Below are 25,868 nucleotides of genomic sequence, written 5' to 3' on the forward strand. Positions count from 1 at the left end.
TTGAGCTTTTTTTTGTTGTTTATTTTATAAATTTAACCACAAGAATAAAAAGTGTTTAGCACGGAAGGTCCACAGCTCAAGACCACTGCCTGTGTTACATCTGAATATCCCCCTCTGTTTCTGTGGTTGTCTGTTTTGTTTTTTATCAAGTACTTCCAGGACTGACCCCCACATTGTACTCAGTAATGCTGAGATAGACGCTGGGATCCATGACCCTGAGCAAGTGTGAGAATGTATGAATGTGAGCTGTTCACACGGCCTCCAAGTGAAATAAATTATAGAGTCACACATATCAGAGTTGCAGGCCCACTTCAGAATTTGACACCAGGAGACCAGGACACAATTTGGCAGCCATGTTTTACCTATGCGATGGACTGACGCCATGTCCAGGGGATTGCTCTTGCCTTGAGTCCTGTGCTTGCTGGGATAGGCTCGATCCCCCCGCAACCCTACTCAGGATTAAGCAGGCTTGGAAATTAGTGTGGGATGATATCTGATCTATGCGGGAAACTTTTTTTTGAAAACTACAATGCATTAAAGCTGATTAGGAATTGAAAACAAGTAAGCAGACTCCTCCAGGACACATGAATAAATATGTAAGGGGACAGCCTGAATATATGAAATGTTGCTGGGGGCGTCAGATTTGCCCCCCAGATTTTACATAGTGTACAGTAGATCTGGCAGCAGAGGGATATTCAGTTAAGCATTCAGGTAAGTTCTTGGTTCCATTAAACTTTTGGTGTTTGGCCTTTGGCTCTGTCATCGTTTGTATTTGACTCTGGTCCTTGTCTCACAGTTTATACTGTCTAATATTTCCAGTAAAATTTAAATATCTTTATATGTGTGGATAAATACAAGCTAAATCTCTGTGTGAATATAACACAAAATCATAGGCGGAGTGGTGGCTCTGAGGCCAGGGTTCTGCACTGGCAGTTGGAAGGTTGCTGGTTCGAATCCCGTAAATGCCAAAAGGGACTCTGCTCTGTTGGGCCCTTGAGCAAGGCCCTTAACCTGCAATTGCTGAGCGCTTTGAGTAGTGAGAAAAGTGCTATATAAATGCAAAGAATTATTACTATTATTATTATTATTATTATTATTATTATTATATACAGTATATATTTGTGTAACTGTTTGAAGAATAAATCACAGAGACGTACCGATCATTGATTATTTCTGGGCACATTCCGCCATATCCCCGATTTTGTCTTGTCTGCAGTGTCTTCCAGTGGGATATTGAATTATTTCCAAACCTCTGTGACTGGACAGTAAAGCCGTTTACTCCAGCAGCCCACATTATCTGTCTAAGCATCTTAAGTAGCAAAGCTCAATTGGAGAGAGCCTGATGTGAACAAGATGTCCCATTGCATTTAGAAGTCCCAATTACTCAGGGTTCACCATTGAATCAACTGACTAAGATGGCTCTTTTATTACACTCTGCATTGAATGTGGATCCAAGTTCACGTTCGAGGGGCACAATGAACTGTCGGAAGGCCAGTCCTAATTTCTGTCATGCAGCTCTTGTGGCTCTTCTCTCTAGAGCTCTCTTTCTCAATCTACTCATGAAAATCCACACGGAAGAGCCGCATGTTCACCCCATCCATTCATCCATCCATCCATCCATGTGTGATTCTCAACTAGCCCTGTCACAATTGCACTAGATAATAAACAGTTTGGCTTTGCCTGTTCTACCCGGAATCCGTCAGTTCATCCTTCACTCCTTCATTTTCATTCTTGTCTGCTGTTTGTACTGTGACATGTCAGATTGGTGGAGGTCCTTGACATCAAGTTATTTTGTAGTTGGGCCTTTAAGTTCTCTCTGGTGTCTATCACTACTCAATTTGCTGATTTGCTTTATTCAGGTGTCATAGTTGATGTCATATTATACCTGATTTGGTTTATAAAGTGATTTGTGATGGTGCCGACTGCTAATGACATTGCATATATGAGGAGCAGTAGGCAAGAGCTAAACATGTTGCATTTTGGTCAGACATGGAAGTAAGAATTTCATTGTATTCTGTACAATTAACTTGAGCATGGGACTGGGCAGCATCATTTCCTCTTGCTTTTCAGATTCTAATAACACTTTACCTGTTGACATTTAATGTTTTTATTTGTGTAAAGTGCAGATAAAGGGCACAGTGACGCGGCCTCACAGCTTCAGAATTCTGGGTTTTTGCTCTTCTTCTTTCCTCTGAGTATTTTCCTACATCCCAAAGATGCGTGTGTTAAATTGTGGGCCTCTGCATGAATGTGTCCAGCCTTGGACTGGTGTCCGGTTAGTTAGTTAGTCAAGATCTGAGCATAACTCCTATTGTTTCAGCATCCTTTTCTATTTATTCCTTGTTTAAACATTTTAAATCATTACTACATTTATAATTTCTTGTTGAGAATTCTTGCCAATGATATTACCTACCTCTCCCTTCTGTGTTTTTGTTGCTGTGACATAATGCCATTTCAAGGTGTTGTGACATCATAGCAGCCATTTTGTTTAAGGTCACGTCACACATTTCCTGTAACTCATCCCTGTTTTTGCAAAAGACAGTAATCTTGAACTGCTTGTTTTAGAGAATTCCAGGCTTCCACCTGAACCTATTTACTGATTTAAGTTTGTTTTTGTCTGTTATTGACTCTCCCATGGAGCGAGCCCTGGCCCTGTCTGGCAATGTTTCTGTCATTCACTCGTAAAGAAATTTCTGCAGCTTCTTGGGTAGGTGGTTTTATTTTTATGGAAAGAGCTAAACAGTCGCACTACAAGATTGTTTCTCACCTTGTGCCCAAAGGCCACATGTTAGGTTTTGGCCCTCATGACCCTAAACACAAAGTACTGGCTAGAGAATGGACAAATGTGTATATATATATATATATAAATAGAATGTGTAAGACATGTAAAATAAGAGTGAGAGTAGCACTGTGGTGAAGTGAACTACTGGGGTTGCTGTCTCACAGTTACTGATGAGCGAAATGAGTCTCATAACATTAAATTTGAAGCAAAAACTCCAGGCTCCAAACCCGCTAGTTCAGTGGCGTAGCTCGAGTTTGTGCCACTCTGGGCGGGGCTTCAGTTTGCCTCCTGCCAACATATCTGAATATGTTAACCTATTTAAATAGAAAATTAAAATGACGTATACAGAAAAATGAAGATAAATTTTGCATAGATTTATTCATATATAGACAAACAGCAATAATTTTTCACATATAATTATTTATAAGCATCAACTAGACAAGAATATCGTATAGATGCACTGATAAGCCATATTCTAATTATTAGTTTAATATAATTGCTCAGCAAAAACCAGAACCAGAGTACAAGTGATAGGTGGGGATGTTTTCTGTGCACAGCAAGAACTCATTTGGATTGATAACGAAACGAAATTATAAATTGTAAATTAGTTGTTTATCTTCCTAGAAATTATTATCGTTGTAATGTTTATGTTTGTTTTTGTTATTGCCTCATAAATTTCAACTGCTGGGTCTGCCGTCATAGAAGAACAGTCTGAAAATTATTTTTGAAGCATTTGTGGATAAAAATCAGAGAATTTTTCTTTTTTTCATTCATGATTGATATTTTTCCGAACCTTGCTGCTTACACTCAAATTGTACTGAGCCTTTTGGCCAATAATGCTGCCCCCAAAAATGTGCTGCCCCCTCCGCCCGCCCCTAGCAACGACACTGCACTAGTTTCCCTTCAAGGGAAATTTGCTCCTTGACAGAAGAAGAAAGATGATCAGTCCTGACTGTAAGCATTAACATGCTTTAATCTCACATGTGTCTTTCTGTCATTTAGGATTTAGACAAAGATATCTACTGAAAAAGCGATCACCAGACTCATTTCCTGTCATGTGCAGATATTTTGTTCCGGTAGTACAGTGCCCACTTTTCCAATTATTATGACAATCTTGACAATTGCAATCCTAAATCTGCTTCACAGACAGAAGAGGAACTTGCTGCTCGATGGCACTTGGAGAGTGCATATCCTAAACTACTTCTGTGTGAATCAGGAAACAAGAAATGCCAGGCGCTACATAATCAGATGGTGGTTGTCCCCTATGTAGTGAGAGCTATCTTCTGGGGAAAGCATATCAATGTGGAAAATATGTAGCATGTCACACTTTAAAAAAAAATGCACGTGCTCTTCTGTGATGATGTGAACGTTGGCCTTAAATAGAGCTACAGATTACATGCATTACACAAATGCAGAAAAGAACACTGGTTGTGTAGGGAGCAGTATTCCTTATTTAACTTGTCAAAATAAACATTTGAAACCACCTAAAAACGTTTTAGTCAGTTTAGTGTTTTGCAGTTGCAAAATCACCTGTAAATAGAATTTTAGAATCAGTTTTACAACACTGTTTACATGTCAAAAATGTACTTGATTTGCTCATCCTAACTCGGAGCACCTGGATCCAGGTTCCTGTCCTGGCTCGGCTGTCTTCTGCCTTATTTCATCTGGGAATATCGGCTTTTTCCCACAGTCCACATACTGTATGTGCTGTTATAAGTAAGCCCTGTGTGCTTCTGAGTGTACCTGTGACAGACAGAGAGGGTAGTTTGATGGTTTCATTCTTGCACCTGATACTGCTTGACTATGAAATGCCTAAAAAGGTTTCAAAGAATGGATGGGAGTACAGGCTGTCCTTAGAAGATGCTTTTCTTCCCCTTACCCTTTCTGTATCCTCCAAGTTACTCTTCATGTTAGCACACAGCTGTGATAGCTAGAGGGTCAAAGCACTGACTTCAGTCTGACAACTGTTTAATCTTTCTTTATTACAGTGTATTGACAGAGATCCATATCCACTGCCCAAGCCACCATCTCCAGAGGGCTACTATGAAGAGGCTCAACCATATGACATAGCGGCTAATGGTAAATTATGCTCTGGAGTCTTTCCTTTGACTTGACAGTGAGTGTAGATTTAATGCTTAAGACTGAATTCCTTATTGTTTTTATGAGATAAATTGTCATAATACTTACCAAATGTAATGCTAATTTATGTTATAGTGATTTGGTTTCTCTTAGTTTTGATGTACTAAGTTTTACATGCTTTAATGTTTACTGATGTGTTGTGAGAGCAGCAGCCTACACGGGGCTCACAGTGTACATGGCTGCACTGCACAATGTCACTTATGACAGTCTGAGTCTATAGTGGAAAAACACTGGAAAACAGATGGATGATGTAAAACACAAATAATCAGGGGCTTCATGCATAACGCCATGCGTAGAATTCACACTAAAACATGGCGTAAGGACAAAAGGACAAAAGCAGAAATGTACGTACGCACAAAAAAACCCAGATGCATAAATCTGTGCTTTCGCCAACTTCCACGTTCTTCTGCTCCATAAATCCCGGTGAGCGTGAAAAGTAATGCACGTGCACACACCTGCTGCCACTCCAAAACTCTTCCCAGAATTACGCCTCTTTGAATATGCAAATCAATATAAATAGCCCTTAAGCTAAGCGTTCTGTAAAAAGGTAATGGCAAAAGCATGGGGGAAAATAGAAGAATTTCAGTGAATACCAAGTGGAGGCAAGGAAAAACTTACTATTTGTTGGTTTAAACAGTGGTATAAACAACAAAAGGAAGTTGATCGAGTGATCCACAGTTCTGGGTAAGAATCTCAGCTCTTCTGCCATCTAGATAGATAGATAGAACTTTATTTGTCCTTAGGGGGTAATTTGGCTTTTTTACAGAATCTCTTTAAATAAATAGATACATAAATAGGTAGATAAATACATATATATGCACACACACCAGAATGACTATAAAGGAAGACAAGTCCCAGTCACAATGACAGCATTATGCAGGTGTATTTCTGTTGGTATGAAGGAGCCCCAGTAGTGTTTCTTGACACACTTTTGCTGAGTAATTAGTTGGCTGAAAGTCCTAAGTGTTAGTGTGTCAGAGAGATGAAGTGCAGCTTTGTTCATAATGGCACTCAGTTTTCTTTTAATTCTGTCCTTAACTGTGGCCTTCAGGGGGTCCAGAGTTTGTCCCATAACTAAGCTTGCCCTTTTAATTAGCGTGTTGATTCAGTGGGCCACTTTTGAAGTGATGTTACCAGCCCAGTACATCACAGCATAGAAAATCACACCGGCAATCACAGAGTCACAGAAGATGTGAAGGATGTCACTTTCTACATTAAAGGAATGCAGTCTACCAAGGAAAAAGAGCCTGCTCTGCACATTGTTCCTCTGTGTTCCGAGGAACAACCTGTCATTAATGTGGACCCCCAAGTATTTACAGAAGTGGACCACCTCTGCATTCACTCCTTGAATAGTGACCGGACAGAGAGGCTCTTTGGTGTAGCAAAAGTCAATGGCCAGTTTCTTGGTTTTGCTGTTATTAAAGTGCAGACTCCTTGCGTCAAGAATTAAAGTGCTCCCCTTGACTCCTCTCCTCTGTCTCATCCCCTTTATTAATACACCCCATAAGTGCAGAATCCTCTGAGAATTTCTGCAAGTGACATGACCTGGTGTTATATTTATAGTCTGAGGTATACAGAGTGAAGAGAAAAGGATCGCTGGATGGTATTGAAGATGCTGGAGAAATCAATAAACGTAATCCTCACAGTGTTGCCAGCTTTGTCCATGAGACAGTTGGCCTTGTGGAGCAGTTAGATAGTTGCATCCTCCACTGCAGTCTTTGTCTGATAGATAAACGGCAGAGGTTCCAGGTGGTCTACCACAAGAGGACTAGTCTCTCAAAAGTCTTCATGATGTGTAATGCAAGTGTCACTGGTCTGTAGTCATTTGGTGAGGTGGTGCCTGCCTTCATTGGAACAAGCCTTCATTTTCCACAGTACTTTCTGAGGCCTTGAGGACAGATGGGACATGTAACAGAGGACACCACAAAGTTGGTCAGCAAAGGCCTTAAGAACTCAAGAACTGACTCCATGTGGTCCCACAGCCAATCCTGTGCGTAGTTTCCTCAGTTGTTTTCTTACCCAGTCTTCAGTTATGGACACTCCACACTAATCGTTCGAGGTGGACTTGTCACTGGCCATTCCAGGTGACGAGGTAGGAGTTGTTGATGTAGTAGGGATGTTGTGGAGAGACAGGTCATTGGAAAAAGGTGGCACTGAGAGAGTACATCTATTAAAAAATTGCACCAGGTTGTTAGCTTTGTCCTCATCCCCTTCTAGCACCTGAGCCCTGGATTGCTTGAATCCCAAAATTATAGCCAGTCCATTCCAGACGTCCTTCATGTTTTTCTGAGTGAATTTGTTTTCTATTTTAGCTTTGTAAGCTTCCTTTCCTTCACTCATCTTTTTCTTTAACACTCGCTGTATGCCGTTCAGAGCCTCTTTGTCACCAGTTTTGAATGCTTTCTTTTTCTCATTTAAAAGACCTTTTAGCTCCTTAATAATCCAGGGCCTGTTGTTTGACAAACAACACACTGTCTTTGTGGGTACCACTGTGTCGACACAGAAATTAATATAGTCTGTGGTGTCGAGACAGAGTCCCTCAGTGCTCATGTGGAAGCAGTCATTCAGAGCCATTTCAGGCTCCAGGCTCCACTTCCTCATTGCTCTAATGGTAACAGGTTTGTATCTAGGAATAAGATGAATCAGGTTGTGGTCAGATTTGCCTGAAGGTACCAGTAGATTACACTTAAACGCATTTGTAACATATGAATACAGCAGGCCCAGCTTGTTATTTCCTCGAGTAGAACTGGTCGCAAACTGATAGAAATCTATTGTCGTTAGTTCCAAAGGCACATGGCTGAAGTCACCACGTAGTATAACAGCAGGGCTGGAGTGACTCATCGTTAAAGTGTTGGTGACAGAATGAATCATTTCTGTGGCTAGGTCCCCATTTGCGGAGGGAGGAATATAAACATTAATAAGGATGATGTCATTTCCCCTGGGCAAATAACATGGACGAATTCCGACAGCCAGAATTTCAATGTCTGAAATACGAACTATAACTATAAATCTGTGTGAAGTTTGCATGTCTCCTTATATCCACATTTATTTACTTGCATCACCATGGCATTCTCCCATATCCCAAAGATGTGCCATGCTATGTTTAGCAAGTTTAATTATGGATGGATGGACAATTCTTAGAAAATGTCTAGTCCACTTGGTGGTAACCCCTCTCTGTAAGTGTTATTGCCTCCCAAAGCCAGAAAACTCTGATTAGGCAGAGGAAGCACTTTCAAGACACCCTCAAGTGCTACCTTACAAAATGTCACATCAGTAAGCTAGTTGGGGGACTTTAGACTGCGCATTTACTTTGGGACTGCATTCACCAAGCAGCAGTTGACTATGAAATCAACAACATCTTCAATGAAATGGACAAAAGATGGTGCCAGAAGGAGAGGCAGGAGAAACCAGAATGGCTGAACCAGAATGGCTCCTACATGTAATATCCTATTTTCACTTTCCCTTAGGCTTTACCTCAAGCACTGGAGCCCCTAAGCCATTTAAAGTCGTCACACAAATATATTGGCACTTGTTATTCTTCTTTTGGTGATCATCAATGTTCATTGTAAAAGTGTTTTAGCCCCAACATTTTCAGTGAAACTGTAGCGGGACTACATGAGTGAAGACGACTTATTGTGTTTTGTGCCAAGTCATGTCTCTCGTAGCGTTGTCCCGTTTGTGTAGTCTATAATGCGTCTGTGTAAATGTTGTCTCCTGGAAACAAAAGGGGAAGGAGAAAGCTGCAGGACCGTGACCCCTCAAGGTAACTTTCCTGTCCACCCTATCAAGTTCCACTTGGGTTATTTCCTATAAAACAAGAGAAGAGAAGGAGAAAAAAAAACACAACACAACACAGAAACGCATCAAGAAACAGAGAAACGCTGATCCGGGTCGTCACACACCTTGCTGCTCTCAATGCCGGACTTGTCACAAAACCCCGAGGTTAAGTAGTAACAGGACATGCCGAGGACCTTATGGTCTTTTTATTTCGGGAAAGGAGCAAACAATCAAGCGCTTTCATATCGCAGTTACTGCTGGACAGTTTGTAACTGGTTCAAGTTCATTATCATTAATCACTCTCTGGACACTTTCCTGGACTTTATGTGTGTTATGTGTTTCGTGTACATCATATCTGTTTTATTTTCAGTATAGGGTCAAGGAAGGGTTTACTCTGTATATTTATTGCTGCACCGTTTATTATAATATTCCGCCGTTCACTCATGGGTTGTGTGTGTTAGGGGAGGGGAAGACTGTTTGGCATTTTGTTTCACTTCTTTTTCATCAATGTATATATACTGTATATTCACTTTAGTAACTTACCTACTGTTTACCTTTTTGTCTGTTTGATTGCCGAGTCGGGAAGTAATTGGAAGAAGTACGGCTTGTCTAAGTCTAACGCTCCTGAGGTTGCCAGGCCATAGGTCTTGGCGGTGTAGTTGCTGGTCTGGATGATTGGGCCGACCGTTACAAAACATTAAAGGATAAGTTCAGTATTTTTCAAATCGAACTTGTTTCTTCACAAACGTGGTACAGTATATATGCATTTATAGATTTTTATTTTTAAACAGGAAAAAAAATACGATGAAATTCAGCTATTTTAAAAGAAAACCAGCTTTGTGGTCTACCTTCATAGTCTTCGGCTAACCTTTCACCCCCCAGGGTGGTTTCCACCAAATCAGACCAAATCACAATGAACAGTTTGTGCTAATTGGTTGGTTTTGTTTGATTTACTTCTGTATTTATTAGTAAATTCACACAAATAAATCTTACCTCAAGAAACATAGAACCAGGAATATGCGATAAAATGACTATTTCCAGATCCCTTTTGCTGTCACAAGCATGCGTTGGAACCATGGAAGGCATGTGTTCTTGTATCGAAACTCAACTAAGTTTTAACCTGTTATTTTCAAGAGATTCTTCATGCCTGCTGTTAGTCACATAGTCTGCCAGTTATAAAAAAAATATACATAAACAGTTTGTAAAAAATAGCCCGGCCACAGATAGACATGACTCCAGATGTCCACAACACACACGGTTTATTTTGTGACACAACAATTCCCCACACACAAAGCCAACTACAGAGCACAATCACCACACTAAACTCAGCCCTTTCCTCTCTTCAGCCTCCTCCACTCCTCTCTCGCAAGCTCTGTCTTCCTCCTCCCGACTCCGGCTCCACGAAGGGAGTGAGGCGGCCCCTTTTATCACGCCCCGGATGTGCACCAGGTCCTCGGTGATGGTCTTCTGGCAGCACTTCCTAGTGTGGCGGAAGTGCTACCCTTGCACCCAGAAGCACTCTGGGCGTACACAGTTCCTGGTTCGGCAGCACTTCCTGGTGTGGTGGAAGTGCTGTCCACCAGGGCTCAAGAACCCCCAGCTCCATTTCCGTGGCCCTATTGGAATCCTGGGGGGCTGTCCTCTTGTGTCCATGGAAAAACAGTGCCCCTCCTGTGGTCCGACCCTCTTCCAGGCGTCCCAGTGGGGCATGATCCCTAGTCGTCTGCCACAAGTTTTAATGCATAAAGGTGTTGCAAGTCAGCCATATGTACTTAAAAAGTAAATAATAATGTCATCTTGTACCTGTGATGGACTAGTGGCTGGTCTTGGGCTGTTTTATGCCTTGTGCCCGCCATTGCTGGCCATGAATGGGATAAAGTGCGTTTAAGAATGTTATGTTAGGTTATGTTAAGTTATGTTATGTTACGTTACGTTGGTTCACTTTTTGTCTTTTAAAATTTATGTGCTCTGGTTCACTGAAGAGCGTACAAGATGTTAAGCACAGAACAAAATGAAAGGAAAGAAACTGCCTCACTGTCTGTTCAATATAATTTGTGTTTAGTATATAGATGCTTGTATGGTCTGTTAATTTTTAGTTTTTGCTTTATAGGGTAAGTATGAAAGTGTGAAGTAATGATAAAGTGAACCTTACTGTAAAGAACAGGATAAATAGTCCATTTTGCTGTTATTCCATCCTTCAGGTCAGAAAAGCTGGACCTTCTGTTACTTCCAGCATGCCTGAGTGGCCTTTATCTGCTCTTTATGGACACTTAGAGCCGGGTCTTTGTGATTACCATTCTGTCACCTCTTCATCTGGTGGCAGTCCTATAGCAGGAGAAAGAGGAACACCACCAACCTTACAAAACCACACAAGAGAGAGTTTGATGGTTGACTCCCATGGTCAGCCTGCTCCTGTACTTTAGTACTTTAGTTACCTGCTAGACCAGCAAACTGAGCATGGCACATGGCTGCAAATGCTAATGTGTGTTTTCTAACTTGTCTATCACCCTCTTCTTACTCTGTGTCTCCCTTCCCTCCGATCAACTCTTGCTCTCCTTTCTCTTTGTCTTTCCTGTAGATGTCGGTTGTTTCCACAGACTAATCATCTCTGGGACTCAGACTCATATTGAGGCGGCAGAGGGGGTCATTTATGCTACAATCAGTCGGGGTACCTCTCCTTTACTTTTGAAGTGCATGCATTTTTTGTTCAGAGATCCATGAAGGGGAAGCAGCCATTGACTGTTGAAGACAGTTTCCCTAAATGGCACACCAGTTTGCCAGCATATAGACTTGGCAACATGGGCGTTTATTGTTAATCACTGGCAGGACTAGAAGTCTCATTTCTCTGTTGCATTATAGAACAGTGGGTTTCCTGTACCAGTCTTATCTAGGAATGAAGCCCACTGAACGTATGCAGAATGAAGGTGAGGAGATGTTGCTCTTTGTAATAACGCTTTTCCAGTAACACACTTTGTTTTCACCATGTATGAAAGCCGACCATCACTTTATCTCAACATCAAGGGCTGCTGTAGTACAGGGTGACTCGCTGCTCAAGTGAGACTCCTTCAGCTGGCTCATAACTTATGTAACTGCAGATGCCCACACTGTGCCATTTTCTGCTTCTCGTAGCTAAAAGGCCTTTATCTTGGGGATTGGCGACATTTCTTAAGTAACATCTTAGGTACACCCTACATTGCTACATTTGACCTTTTACAACTGAACAACATGTGCCTGGCGATTCCCACTTTTTGGTGTGGTTGCTTGTCTGCTAGCTAACTCCTCCAGTTAATCACATAGTAAGACCATCGCGGTGCCACATGGAGCACTCTAAGTGAGCAGACTGATTTGGATGCAGTGCCCTTCTTGAGCACCAGTGTTCTAAAGCCTAAAGCCCTGAGCTTGAAAGGACAATGTCCCAGGTTGAAATGTGACTTCTGCACTCTTTTGCTAGGCTTTCTGTAGCATGTTTATGGCACATGGCACCATACAATTTGTTAGCAGTCTTTGGGCAGAGCACAGCACAGCTCCACAATCCTAGCTGGATTCCGAGTCCACGTACCATCAGCATGGAGTTTACTCTTCCACCCCGCCATGTCTGTTGGCTTTTTTTCTCCTAAGTTGGCTCAGTGTGGCTGAGTGGGGCCCCGTGGTGGACTGGCATCCCTTCCAGGGCTGATTTGTGTGATAGCCAGTGGCCCCCACAGACTTGACCAAGATTAAAAAAACTAACAACTGGTGGACTGGCGGGTGAATTGTCATTCTACACACTTCTCTGTTTCCCTGCATGACAAATGTTAAAATCAGTAAAGTTTGTGCGTATTTTTATTCTGCTGCAGACCCCTACTGACTCATGCCTTCTGTAACTCCAAATGTGAACATACTGTATTAAAATGTGTAGTGGTGGTGTGTAGTATGAAAGGTGCTATAAAAGATCTTGACAGAGAAGTTCAAGCTGGATATCTATTTTATTATTATTATTATTATTATTATTTTTATTGGGTCTCCTAGATGCTGGGGTCTGCCCTGTGAGATTGTACAGAATCGAACATAACAAACTTGTCAATGTGAGCATGAATATCGGGGGTCCTGTCCATTTTAACAAGTATTTTCTATAATTGTGGTAACTCATTTTTTTATAATCTTTATAGATGATGGAGATGCAGTCAGCAGTTCCTATGAGTCATACGATGAAGAGGAGGTGACCAAAGGGAAATCAATGACCCACCAGTGGCCGTCCACCGAGGCCTCTATTGAGCTTATGAAAGATGCCCGAATTTGTGCTTTCCTGTGGAGAAAGAAGTGGTTAGGCCAGTGGGCCAAGCAGCTGTGTGTCATAAGGGAGAACCGACTACTGGTAAGGGAGCCGCGTCGTGCAGGGGTTAATGGCCAACCACCAGTAGACTTTTGACTTCACTCTCAATAGTTCTGTAGCAAGACAACACTGAATGTTGTAATCTCATTTGTCAGGTTAAAGGATAAGTTTGGCATTTTTAAATTTCTTCATAAACATGGTATATTTGCAATCTGTGTTCTAAAATTAATCACATTATATACATTTAAAAAAAAAATCTTGCCCTTACTGGTACTTGGCAATGGAGGCAATGGGGCATGCAAGAAAAGCTTAAAATCTTACCAAATACGTCCATGTTTCAAGCCAAAACAGTTGTCTAGTTTTAATTCACGCCTTCCAAAAAGGGATCAAAAATACGAAAACAAAGGGATCTGTAAATAATTATTTTATCGCATATTCCTGGTACTGTTTTTCTCGTAGTAAGGTTCTGTTTTCAGTTCGCGTGGGAGAGTTCATTTTCTTCCATATTTACGTATGTGTGAAGACAAAACCAGCCACTTTGCACAAAAAGTTTACAGTGATTACTTTTTTTGAGATACCATACCGTACCATTTTTATTTGTTAAGCGCTTAAAAACACACCATTACAACTGACCGAAGCGCTGTACAGTTAAAACAAGCAAGACTAAAAGCAAAATATTAAAAACAAACATTAAGAGAGAATTAAAACAGAGACACTAAAAACAGGTCAGGGGACCCAATAAAACAGAGAAATAGCAAAAAGCAAGTGGAAATAAGACAGGTTAAGAATTAAAAGCCAATGTGAAGAAGTGCGTTTTTAGGTGTGATTTGAATGTGGCGACTGAAGCGGCTTGCCTAACCACTAAAGGTAAGGAGTTCCAGAGCCTGGGTGCACAGATGGAAAAAGCCCTTTCACCACAAGCTTTAAAATGTGCCTTGGGAACGGTTAGGAGCAGCTGATCTGCGGATCTAAGAACACGAGGGGGATTGTGACGATGGAGCAAGACACTCAAGTAGGCAGGGGCTAGACCATTTAATGCCTTATAGGTTAAGAGGAGTATCTTAAAATCAATTCTGAAGCTAACCGGCAGCCAGTGTAGGGTTTTTAAAATCGGTGTAATGTGTTGGCTTCTGCTGCTTCCAGTTAAAAGCCTTGCAGCCGCATTTTGAACCAATTGGAGTCTCGAAAGAGTGGCTTTACTAATACCATATAGGCAGGAATTAGAATAGTCGAGCCGGGACGTAATGAATGCATGGATTACTGATTCCAGGAGGTGGTAAGGCAGAATTGGTTTGAGTTTGGCAATTTGCCTGAGATGGAAAAAGCAGGATTTTACTGTGCTGTTGACTTGAGCATCCATTTTCAGGACCATATCCATTTTGATTCTGAGATGATCACATCCCCTGGAGAGTGAAAGGTTGTTGATCAAGGAAACTAAATGCTGAACTATCGAGCACGGCTGCTCCTCTTTTACAACGGCTGATTCTCGTAATATGGGTGTTTTTTGTTCACAAATGACAATAAACCATTTTACAATGTTTGTGTAATCACAAGGTGCAGATGAATACTCGACAACTGTCTTGGCTAGAAAATGGACACATTTGGTAAGTTTGAGGCTTTCTCTGTGTCTCGTATCACCCACAGCTGGTCTTCTATTAAAATGGCTGAATCTTATAATATTGGTCTTCTTTTTTTCTTTCCAAAAATGACTTGTATAAACTATTTTACGATGTGTGTATAATCACAGACGCGGATCAATACGCGACAACTATATTTGGTAAGTTTTTAAGCTTTTCCTCCATGCCCCATAGCCTCCAATGTAAAGCGTAAGTGTGGGCAAGATATTTTTTAATTTACAGAAAGTGCTTAACTGTAGAACACAATTTTGCAGACATATGCATATGTGCCATGTTTGTGAAGAAATGACTTTCACTTGAGAAATAACGAACCTATCCTTTAAGTGCCTTTTGCTTGGGCATACTGGCTCTATAATATGAAAGTTTGATTGATAAACTAAAAAACATTACAACTTAACTGTGTTTGTTCAGTCACAGTTATGTGTAGCTGAGGAGATGTAGAATGAAAAAACTGCAAAAAACTGACCCACCATCCAGGATGCCATTATAGCAGAATTAAGTGTCACATAAATTGGCTTACAGTGACAAGCTTCTCTGATGCAGTCAGTCCTAAATTGCACATACTGTACGATGGGATTGGAAAGTCCTTATGCTTTATTCAGATTTTTCTGTACTCAACTCTAGCTGCGCGTGGCCGTTCTTAGCTGGTGGAGCGATTTGTCTGGTTAATTCTGATAACGAACGAGACTCCCTCCTGCTAAATAGTTACACGACCTCCGAGTGGTTGGCGTCCAACTTTTTAGAGGGACAAGTGGCTTTCAGCCACATGAGATGGAGCAATAATAGGTCTGTGATGCCCTTAGATGTACGGGCATCTCCTGAATGGATCAATGTGTGTGTACCTGGCACCGAGAGGCGTGGGTAAGCCGTAGAACCCCGTTCGTGATGGGGACCGGGGCTTGCAAATATTCCCACGAACGAGGAATTTCCAGTAAGTGCAGGTCATAAGCTCGCACTGATTAAGGCCCGGCCCTTTGTACACACTGCCCGTCGCTACTACCGATTGGATGGTTTAGTGAGGTCCTCGTATTGGCCCTGCTGCGGTCGCTCATGGCCACTGGCGGAGCGCCAAGAAGGCGATCAAACTTGACTATCTAGAGGAAGTAAAAATCGTAATAAGGTTTCCGTAGGTGAACCTGTGGAAGGATCATAACCGTTTTCAATGATTTTGGAAGTGCAGTGACTTCATCGTTTCACACAGAAGTAGAAGGACAGGGGCTTTCTTTTTCTACAGCAAGCAAAAACTAATCATTTTGCTCCGAGGCTGAGCTGTATAATGGAAAGTGTGGCAGGACATCGATGTTAGGACTGGGATGGCTATTTTCTGTGGGCACTTTAAAAATGAAAGTGCATTATTAACACCTTTCTAATTGACAGGGGAAGGCCACACACATTTGTAATTATTAAAGCGGAATACCAAATATTCATTGTAAACACTGCACGTTTTCTCAAATAAAACAAAAAATAAACAAGAAATGAATAAATGTGTAAAATTCTGTGACATTAAAGAAAATTACTGCGGTGGGTTGGCACCCTGCCCAGGATTGGTTCCTGCCTTGTGCCCTGTGTTGGCTGGGATTGGCTCCAGCAGACCCCCGTGACCCTGTGTTCGGATTCAGCGGGTTGGAAAATGGATGGATGGATAAAGAAAATTGCCAGTGGAATTAACATATTGACATTCTCACATTCCCCTGTTTCCAAACCACACAAAAAGTAACAATAAAATTCAATTCAAGTGACATTTATCACGTATCAAACCTCACACTCCAATCTTTATCCCAGTTTCCTGTTGAGATTTATCTCTTCACTAAGACCTAAAGGAAGTCCAAATCACTGAGCCCGTCCTTCAGTAAGCCTGTTGATTCAGTGGGCCTCTCTTGAAGTGATGTTACCAGCACACCACACCTTACAAAATATCAATCCTGATTAGAATAAATTTGAACGTGTTTTGATTTTTGTCTTCCGATTATTTTACTTTAAGTCAAATCTCTTCTGTCTATGTTGCTTCTAAGGTTTAATTATTATACTTCACCTCTGTTAAACTTGATCTTTTATAACATGCATAAAGTGGCCTCTATTGTTCTCCATTTGACAGTGCTACAAAAGCTCAAAGGACCAGAATCCACAGCTAGACGTGAACCTAGTTGGCAGCAGTGTCATCTACAAGGAGAAGCAAATGAAGAAGAAAGAGCACAAGCTGAAGATCATCCCACTGAGTGGAGACGTGATCGTCTTGGGGCTCCAGAGCCGCGAACAGACAGAGCAGTGGCTGAAGGTACCGTACCGTAGAAGCTCCTCTGTTATTTAATCAATGCATGCATCTTCGACTCTGTAGAGCATCTTCTACAGGAGGCTCTACAATAAAAACCAACAGTGCAAAGGTAACGTAACAACCTAACATAACATTCTCATACCTGCTTAATCCAAGTCGGGGTCTTAGGGAGTCGAAGTGCTGAGCACAAGGCAAGAAAGAGCCCGAGACAGGGCGCCAGTCCATTACAGGGACCCCTCAAGCAGACACTCCCACTCTAACTGGAGTCGAGATTTACCCGTCTTGGTTTCAGTTGTGGGAGGAAAGCCCAAGGATCAGGAGACATTGTAACACACAGAGAGAGCAAGCAAATCGAGTGAGTGCAGGCTATGAACCCGGATAATGCATCTGTGAGGCAGATAGGACAACAACACGTGGCTAATATCATCACCCTGTTCATTCTTTAACACGCACATGAACCTACTGAGCCATCATTTCTAATTTTCTCTCTTTAAGATTTGTGTTTTTCTCATTCATACCACATTTAGAATGGGAGACACCATCAAGGGGGGAAACTGCTTGAATGCCTCAACAGTTCTTAACAGCCTTGAGCTTCAACATCAAAGCAAGAGCTTTCTGGGAGTGCCAGTAGTCTGGAGCCCACCAACCAGTCCTCTGTGTGTCTGCCAGGCCCGTGTGGGTGTTATGGACTGCTGTCATTTGCACCTCTTTTGAAAGGCACAACAGCTGGATTCTTTGAGGACAAGTGGAACTGAAAGCGCACATCAATCAGGCAGATTTCATGTGAGGGGCTTGTATGGCGGGAGCCCTGAGCTGAATAGAGTGTGGGTGTCTTGCCTGAAATATGAGGACGTGAGTCTACAGAGGGCAGGGGAGGAGGCAGGGTGGCGCTTTGTCCATTGTAATGCAGGTGGGCTTTGAAGTGCACATCACGAGGTGCTCAAATAACGACGGCATACCGTTTGTGGCATTTAGTGAGGGGAACATCACAATCGGGTCGATAGTCTCCTGTACAAAGGCGTAGGAAAAGGCTTCATCCTGAATGGAACTATAGAGCAACTTTTATAATACTACGAAATAAATCTCTAAAATCAAGGAATGGATGATGTGGTCAAATCTGCTGCTTCACATCTCCTGGTCCATATCCCGTCCAGTGTGTATGTTCTCCCAGCATCTATGTTGGCTTTTCCCCTGGCATTCTGGTTTACATCTCACATCCAAAGGGTGTGCAGCTTATTTTAAGAGGTGCACTTGGGTGTGCCACACCATCCAGGGTTGGCTCCAGATTGGCAGCTGCAATAAACTGTAATTTCCGAAAAGATGAATACATAAAAGGTTAAGGGGGCAGTAAAAAATAAATGAAGAATCTCTGAATGATGTGGCAGTCCCATGCTATTGGAATTTTCTCAGTTCCCATATTTTGATGTCTCACCTTTTCCTTTGGTTGATTCCAAGTGCAGTCCTCCCTGCGTATTTTGGAGAAACACAAAGTCTCTGTCCCTCGATTTCATGCTGTAGATTTAGTATTGCAGCATTCAAACCTAACACCCCATAGAGTCTGCATGTTCTCTGTGTGTCTGTGGGGGTTTTCCCGTAGATAATGCCATTTTCCTTAGACTTCCACCAAGATGTTGCAACCACAAGGGGGCACCAGTGACCCCCCCCAAACCCAAGATACAGTAAAGCACCAGACGTTACAAGGTACTTCTCTCAATCCTCTTTCAAGCAAATCTGCCACATTTACTCAATAAATAAACAAAAAAGTGTCGACTGCTGCCTCCCGACTGGCTCATTGATGACCCAATGGTGCTTCCGCTGCTATGCTGTGTCTCCCTGGAAGCACTTCCAGGTTGTAAAGAAAGTAGGGAGGTCCCCCGCAACAGGACCCTCTATCAACATCCAGGGAACCTGACAGGGCTGCACTTCTGGACTCCAACTCCCAAGCACCCCTGCGGGTGTCCCCACTTGGCTGCCACATGAGGACCACTGCCACCTGCCATATGGGAGATGGAACTGTTCCCAGGTTCTGGCTTCCACTGGTTCATCCATTAATTTAAATAACACAAAGTTATTTTTTTGTTCCACTGGCTGATCCATCTGCGTCATTGTGTTGGCCTCCCATCCAGGTAATGAATTATTCTCCATTCTGGCCGGGATGCCTGTTCTCCTCCCACAGTGTGTAAGGAGCAAATTTCATAGGCTTAATATATGACCTGTGACTGCTGTTACTTTATTTACATTTATTTATTTGGTTTAAATCCCCTTCAAGCCAAGCAGCTCAGAAATCACAAGTGAACCGTACTGCTGTCTCTCCATTTCCATTTTGACGAGTTAAGTGACGCGCGCTGCTTCATTTTATCAGCTCCATAGTGATATCTAAACACAAACACTCCCTCCATTCCATTATGCTGCACAACATCCCTTCAGACTGAAACATTAGGCAGAAAAGGCAAACCCAATGCCACAGGCTCACAGGTCACTAGTAAGAGCACAGAACAAAGAGGAACATCTGAAGGAGATGATCAAACGCTCTGTGGAACCCAGAAGGAATGAAAAGGTTGTTTTGTGACTAAAACAATCCCCCATTGATACTTCTTTGTGCCTTGCTCAGTGGAAGCCCCCATTCAACATTCGCTTTTCTACTTGAGGCTCCCTGTTGTCTGTGAAAAGAGCCCACATGCAAGTAAAAGCTTAGGCCAAAGCTGTGAGCCGTGTTCTAACAAATTGCCTTCATGAGGCCCAAAAAAAGAGCAAATTGTGCCACAGTGCACTGCCTTGCTCTTCTCTGGGTTTTGGTGTTTGGCCCCTCTGATTATTTGATAGTTTTTTCTATTCTGCCACCCAGAGCTCCCTGCTTCTTTATATATATTTTATATACAGCAATGCCCCAACTTGCAGCTCTATTTGAGACCAGCCATTTGGCTGTATGAGTGTGCAGGTCATTGCAGTAGAGGGTCTGGGGGTCTGGTGTGGGTCACCGCTACGCACACTTTCACTAACTGCCGTTATAGAGAAGTGCAAACCGATCTTCGAGTCTCAACGGCTGCACACCTTGTCCAATCAGGGATGGTGGTGCGGGGTGCGTGCGTAAGAATTAGCCATGTGGAGCCGCGCCAATCGAAACAAATCTTAAAGGAATCAGAAAACATATGAGATCCTGTGAATTAATAATTATGAAAGATTTATTACTGTTTACAAGGTGGATCTATCTTCTTGATGGAAGGAAAAAAAGTACAAACCATGTGCACAGATCGGAAACAAAAGGGTTGATGCCCTTCTACGGCCCTCTAAAGCACTCCTCAGCCGTCTCCTGGTATCTCCTCCATGCTCTTGAGACTGTTCTGGGAGACCCAGCAGCCATTCTTTTGACGACATGTATGGATGTGCCATCCTGGAGGAGCTGGATGACCTGTGCAACCTGATTCAGCTGCAGGTAGCGCCTCATGGTACCAGTAGTGACAAGGACATTAGAAAATGCAAAACTAGAGAGGAATCAGCCAGGAAGGATAAGGAGACAGCAATGGTCTGTGGCCACCACCTGCCAAACCATTCCCTTTTTGGGGGGCTTTCTTGCTGTTGCCACTCCAGTGCACCTGTTGTCACTTTCTTTTGCACCAAAGCAGGTGAAGTTGATTCACAGTTGCGTTTGCTTCCTAACTGGACAGACTGATATCTCTGAAGCTGAACTGACTTGGTGTTTGACTTTGATGATTAAGCGTTCCCATCATTTTTCTTGAGCGGTGTACTAACTACATTAGGCCCAGCCATTGCATGGAGTTTCATTGTTTGGTAATTAAGACATGAATACTGTAGTGGTACAGTGGTCAGCACGGCTGCTTCAAAGCATCTGTATCATGGAACATGTTGTGATGTGAGATTTTGCATACAAGTTGATAAATATTTTGTATGTCTTTATTTGTAACTTAGGCAAAGCAATGTAATATTAGTGTTACATTAGTGAGAAGCATTCATGTTTACAACCCCCCCACCAGGACTGGGTCTCTTTGAATTTTACGATAGGGTTGGAGAGTGAGTGCCTCAGACATGTTTGACAAGTGTTTCTCTGCTAGAGTCTCCCTCTCAACCCCCACACAAAGCCAGGCTGCCTACCTGCCAAGGTTTACCTTAACATATGGTTGGGGGGGGGGCAGGTGTGAAGTTGTTCTATTCATCCCATTGGTCTGAAGTATGGCTGTTTGGAACTGGCTTGTATCAGAAGCCTTTAAGTACCATGACGTCCTTTTGGCTGTAGGGGTTGGACAGAACATCTATAAATGTGCTCAGCAAATATATATGGCTCGGCAGCCATATTGAGACAGGCATGTGGCCTGCTGTGAAGAAAGCTGACCACAAATGATGCCTTAACTAGAGACATTTTAAGTAACTAACAAGTCTGTGTGCCGTCTGAACTACACATCACCATTTATCAGGTTGTATGGTTGCCAATTTTCAAATGAATATTATCAATAATACATTGTTTAAATTGTAACTAAACTCCTGCTTGTCTTTTACTACACCTAATTGCCTGAAGTTATAGATGTAGAAGGGCAGGTGGGGAGAAGTTAAATACTATACTACCTTATAAACAGCAGTAAGTCTGTGAGATTTGTGGCATTCTGACAAAGGCTACATATTAATAATACAAAAGGGGAAAGCAGAGTAAAATATTACTCTACCAAGACAAAACAGAACACAACTGGGGTCCTCTCACTATCTCCTCAGTTTTTCCCATAAAGATGTGTGTGTGTGTGTGTGTTGGGTTAATTTAGCACTCTAATTTTGAGCAGAATGAGTGTGTGTAGGTGTGCGGGTGAAAGAATGTGCCCTGAGATAGACTGGCACTTCATTAAGAGAGACTCCCTGCTGTCTTCCCAATGATCAGTTTTCTCTTCAGGCTTATTGTCGTGTTTGTAGTTCATATGTGCCGGTCTCTCTCAGACACTAATATGATTTCATTGACAAAAAGAGAGCAAAGAATACAGAATCATAGATTGAACCCAACACTACACACACACACACCAACACACACACACACACACACACACACACACACACACACACATATATATATATATATAAAGTTTGGCTTTGCTGTGAATGGTCAGTTTAGCTTTCAAAAGAGGAAGTGCAAGTGTGAGACACACGAGGAGGAGAGAAGGCATAAGAGGCACACTGAGAGAGTCACTTTCAAGGGCAGGGAAGTATAAAACTGGACAGGAGGCGAAGACAGCGTCTTGAAAATAACGACAGTTGAGAAGTAGGCATTACGAGCACACACTCGGCAGAGGGAGCGTCGGTCAGGACAGATTCAAACACACACGCATATAGAGGAAAGGTGCTAAAGGCTCATGTAGGCCAAGAGATAGCAAATACTTTTAAATTATTCTATTACCTGTCTGACAGGTAGCACGCCGAGTATACACATATACAGCATATCACATCGTTTTTCTGCATGGGTGGTCGTTGAGTAAAAAGTGACCCTAAATTAACTTCTGCAATTGCCAGTGGTCCTATAAGATTTGTTAGAATGGAGAAGTGGGAAAAGTGACTGCACAGGATGGCCGAGCGCCACGTGTCATGTATGTGTGAGTATGGAGCTGCGTGACTTCACTAACCTGTGCAGTGCTCTGCAGTCCTGAGCCGAGCAGGTGCCATGTAAGGATGTTGCAGCAGCAGTGAGGGGGCTTTGCTGTGCGCCTATAAGAAGGTGGAGACATCAGGGCTCTCCTCAGCCAATATGACGACCCAAGGGTTTGTTGATGCATAGCAGAAACCTTCACTTCAGGTCATCAGTGATGGTGAGCCTAGAAAACTTAAAGCACTGCATCTTCGTCAATATACATACAATGGAAGTCTGTGAGCAGTTTCATGGTTTTGAAGACATCGTTTTGGGAAATTATTGCCCTGGCATCACTGTGTCAAAAAGGAAATCGCATCTCTGGGAGCCATCTTACCATGGCTGGTGATCAGGCATACAATGGTGATGTTATTAGCAAATTAAACAATGGAGCTGGAACAGGGGGCTCAGCACACAACACTGTGAGGTGCCTTCATCTGAGGATCACTTTAGAGGAGGTGATGCTGCCAATCTGTACGGTACGCACAAGGATCTACCAGATGGCACAAAGTCTCATGTCTAGGAGCATGTTGATCAGCTATGGTGGTACCACAGTGTGACATAAAAACTAAAATACCCAAAAAACAAATGCGTTGGATGTGCACAACTAACAAAAAACACTAGGATGTCTCATAAAATAGTGGAGCAATCCACAAACATAGTGGAACATGACGTCCTCAGACCCACTTAATAGAGTGAAGAGTCACGGTGGGCTACAGTACTGGACCAGTCCATCACAAAGCCCACTCACCGATTTAGAATCACCAATTAATCTAACAGGCATATCCAGAGTACCCAAAGCCCACACAGATAATAATAATAATAATAATAATAATAATAATAATTTATAATAATAATAATAATAATACATTTTATTTATACAAGGCGCCTTTCAGGGAGCTCAAGGACACCAAACAACAATAAATAAATAATTAAATAAAAGACACAATTATAAAAAAACTTAAAACATCAGAAAATCTAGAAAATAAAACCAAACAAAACCATTATAATCAGGATGAAAAAGAAAAAGCCATTTTAAACAGATGCGTTTTAAGTTTACATTTGAAGGATGAATATGATTTGATATTTCGGAGATCCGCAGGCAATGAATTCCAGAGCTTGGGAGCAGAACGACTGAAAGCTCTGCTCCCCATGGTGGTTAGGCGGGCGGGAGGGACAGTCAGATGGGTGGAGGAAGAGGATCTAAGATTACAGGATGGAATGGCAACATGAAGAAGGTCAGACAGATATGGAGGGGCGAGGTTATGGATGGCCTTAAATGTTAATAGTAGAATCTTAAAATCAATACGAAACTTAATCGGGAGCCAATGAAGCTGCTGCAAGACCGGAGTAATATGGTGAATAGATGGGATTTGAGTGATGATACGTGCTGCAGAATTCTGGACTAACTGAAGCTTATGAAGAGATTTATTCGGGAGACCAAAGAGGAGTGAATTGCAGTAGTCCAGCCGAGAAGTGACAAGACTATGAACAAGAATGGCAGTGGTGTGAGGAGTGAGGGAGGGGCGAATACGATTAATATTACGTAGGTGGAAGTAAGCAGACCGGGTGATGTTATTAATGTGACATTGGAAAGATAGAGTACTGTCGAGGATGACACCCAGACTCTTGACCTGAGATGATGGGGAAACAACAGAGTTATCAATAATAAGAGAAAGATTATTGGTTTTGGATAATGATGATTTTGAACCAATGAGGAGAATCTCAGATTTGTCACTGTTTAATTTAAGAAAATTCGAAGAAAACCAGGATTTAATTTCAGCAATGCAGTCAATAAGCGAGGGTGGTGGAAAAGAGGAGGTGGGATTACCAGCAAGGTAGAGCTGGGTGTCATCAGCATAACAGTGAAAATTAATGTTATATTTGCGAAAAATATTGCCAAGGGGAAGAAGGTAAATAATAAAAAGAAGAGGCCCCAGGACAGAGCCCTGGGGCACACCAGAGGTAACAGCGGTGGGTTGGGATGTGAAGGTTTTAAGTTGTATGAACTGAGTGCGGCCTAAGAGGTAGGATCTAAACCAATCAAGTGGAGTGTGGGTAATGCCAATCAGAGATAATCTATTAAGGAGAGTGGTATGACAAATAGTATCAAAGGCCACACTCAGATCAAGGAGGATGAGAATAGTGATTAGACCAGAATCAGCAGCCATAAGGAGGTCATTAGTAATTTTAACAAGTGCCGTTTCTGTACTATGAAGGGGGCGAAAACCAGACTGGAACTTTTCATATAGATTATTGTGAGATAAATGGGTATGAAGTTGGATAGCTACAATTTTTTCAAGAATTTTGGAGATAAAGGGCAAGTTAGAAATGGGGCGAAAGTTATTGAAATTAGTAGGATCAGCACCAGGTTTTTTTAGTATTGGGGTTATAGCAGCAGTTTTAAATGATGAGGGAATAATACCAGTAGTGAGAGAAGAGTGAATGATGGCAGAAATGAGAGGGACTAGAGAGGGGAGGCAGGCTTTAACCAGAACTGTAGGCAGGGGGTCCAGCTGACAAGTAGATGACTTGGATTTGCAGATGAGATCTGAAATTTCAGAGGAAGTGGGAAGCTGGAAAGAAGAGAAAAAGTGAATAGGCGAGTGTAGTTCAGAAGGAATATAGTGAGGATCTGGACCAAGGTGCTGATGTATCTTTTGGATTTTCTCGTTGAAAAAAGACATAAGAGAATTACAGAAAGCAGTTGAGTAAAGGTGAGATGGTAAAGAGTCTGGAGGTTGTGTAACATTATTAAGTAAAGAAAACAAACTCTTGGTGTTACCTGTATTACGAGTAATTAACTGAGTGTAATAATTAGACTTGGTTTGAGCTATACAATCCTTATAATAGAGAAGATGATTTTTATACATCTCTTTGTGGACAAAGAGTCCGGATTTTTTAAACAACCTTTCAAGTTGCCTGCCCTTAGCTTTCAGAAGCCGAAGTTCAGGCGTAAACCAAGGGGCAGAAAAAGAAAAAGAAACAGAACGGATTTTTAGCGGAGCCAAAGAATTAAGAATACCATTAAGACAGGTGTTATAATATGAGACCAGTTCTATGGGAGTGGATAAATTATAAAAGTCCAGTTGGGAATCAATCCTAGAAGACAGCAAATTCAAGTTAATATTCTTAATGTTGCGAAAGGCTATGAGACGTGGAAGCTTAGGAACAGAAATGGTAAGTTTGGCATTGAATGAAAGAAGAAAATGGTCGGTTATAGTGAGTTCATCTGCTGTGAGATCAAAAGGAACAACACCAGAGCAGCAGATCAGGTCCAAGATATGTCCTTTACAATGAGTAGGAACATCAGTTGCTGCTGGTATCCAAAA

At 42.1% G+C, this 25,868-nt stretch overlaps 1 protein-coding gene across 1 annotated transcript in view; it reads left to right on the forward strand.

Annotated features, from left to right (window-relative positions):
* The window catches only part of afap1l2 (actin filament associated protein 1-like 2), a 264,599-nt gene that overhangs the window by 180,336 nt on the left and 58,395 nt on the right, over positions 1-25,868 (forward strand). Inside the window, exons 5-7 of the mRNA XM_028795780.2 lie at positions 4,771-4,861; positions 12,847-13,052; positions 16,743-16,922. Of these exons, the coding sequence (XP_028651613.1) occupies positions 4,771-4,861; positions 12,847-13,052; positions 16,743-16,922 (477 nt within the window). The remainder of the gene's footprint in view (positions 1-4,770; positions 4,862-12,846; positions 13,053-16,742; positions 16,923-25,868) is intronic.

This window comes from Erpetoichthys calabaricus, chromosome 2 (genome assembly GCF_900747795.2).
Source record: "Erpetoichthys calabaricus chromosome 2, fErpCal1.3, whole genome shotgun sequence".
Classification (NCBI taxonomy): domain Eukaryota; kingdom Metazoa; phylum Chordata; class Cladistia; order Polypteriformes; family Polypteridae; genus Erpetoichthys; species Erpetoichthys calabaricus.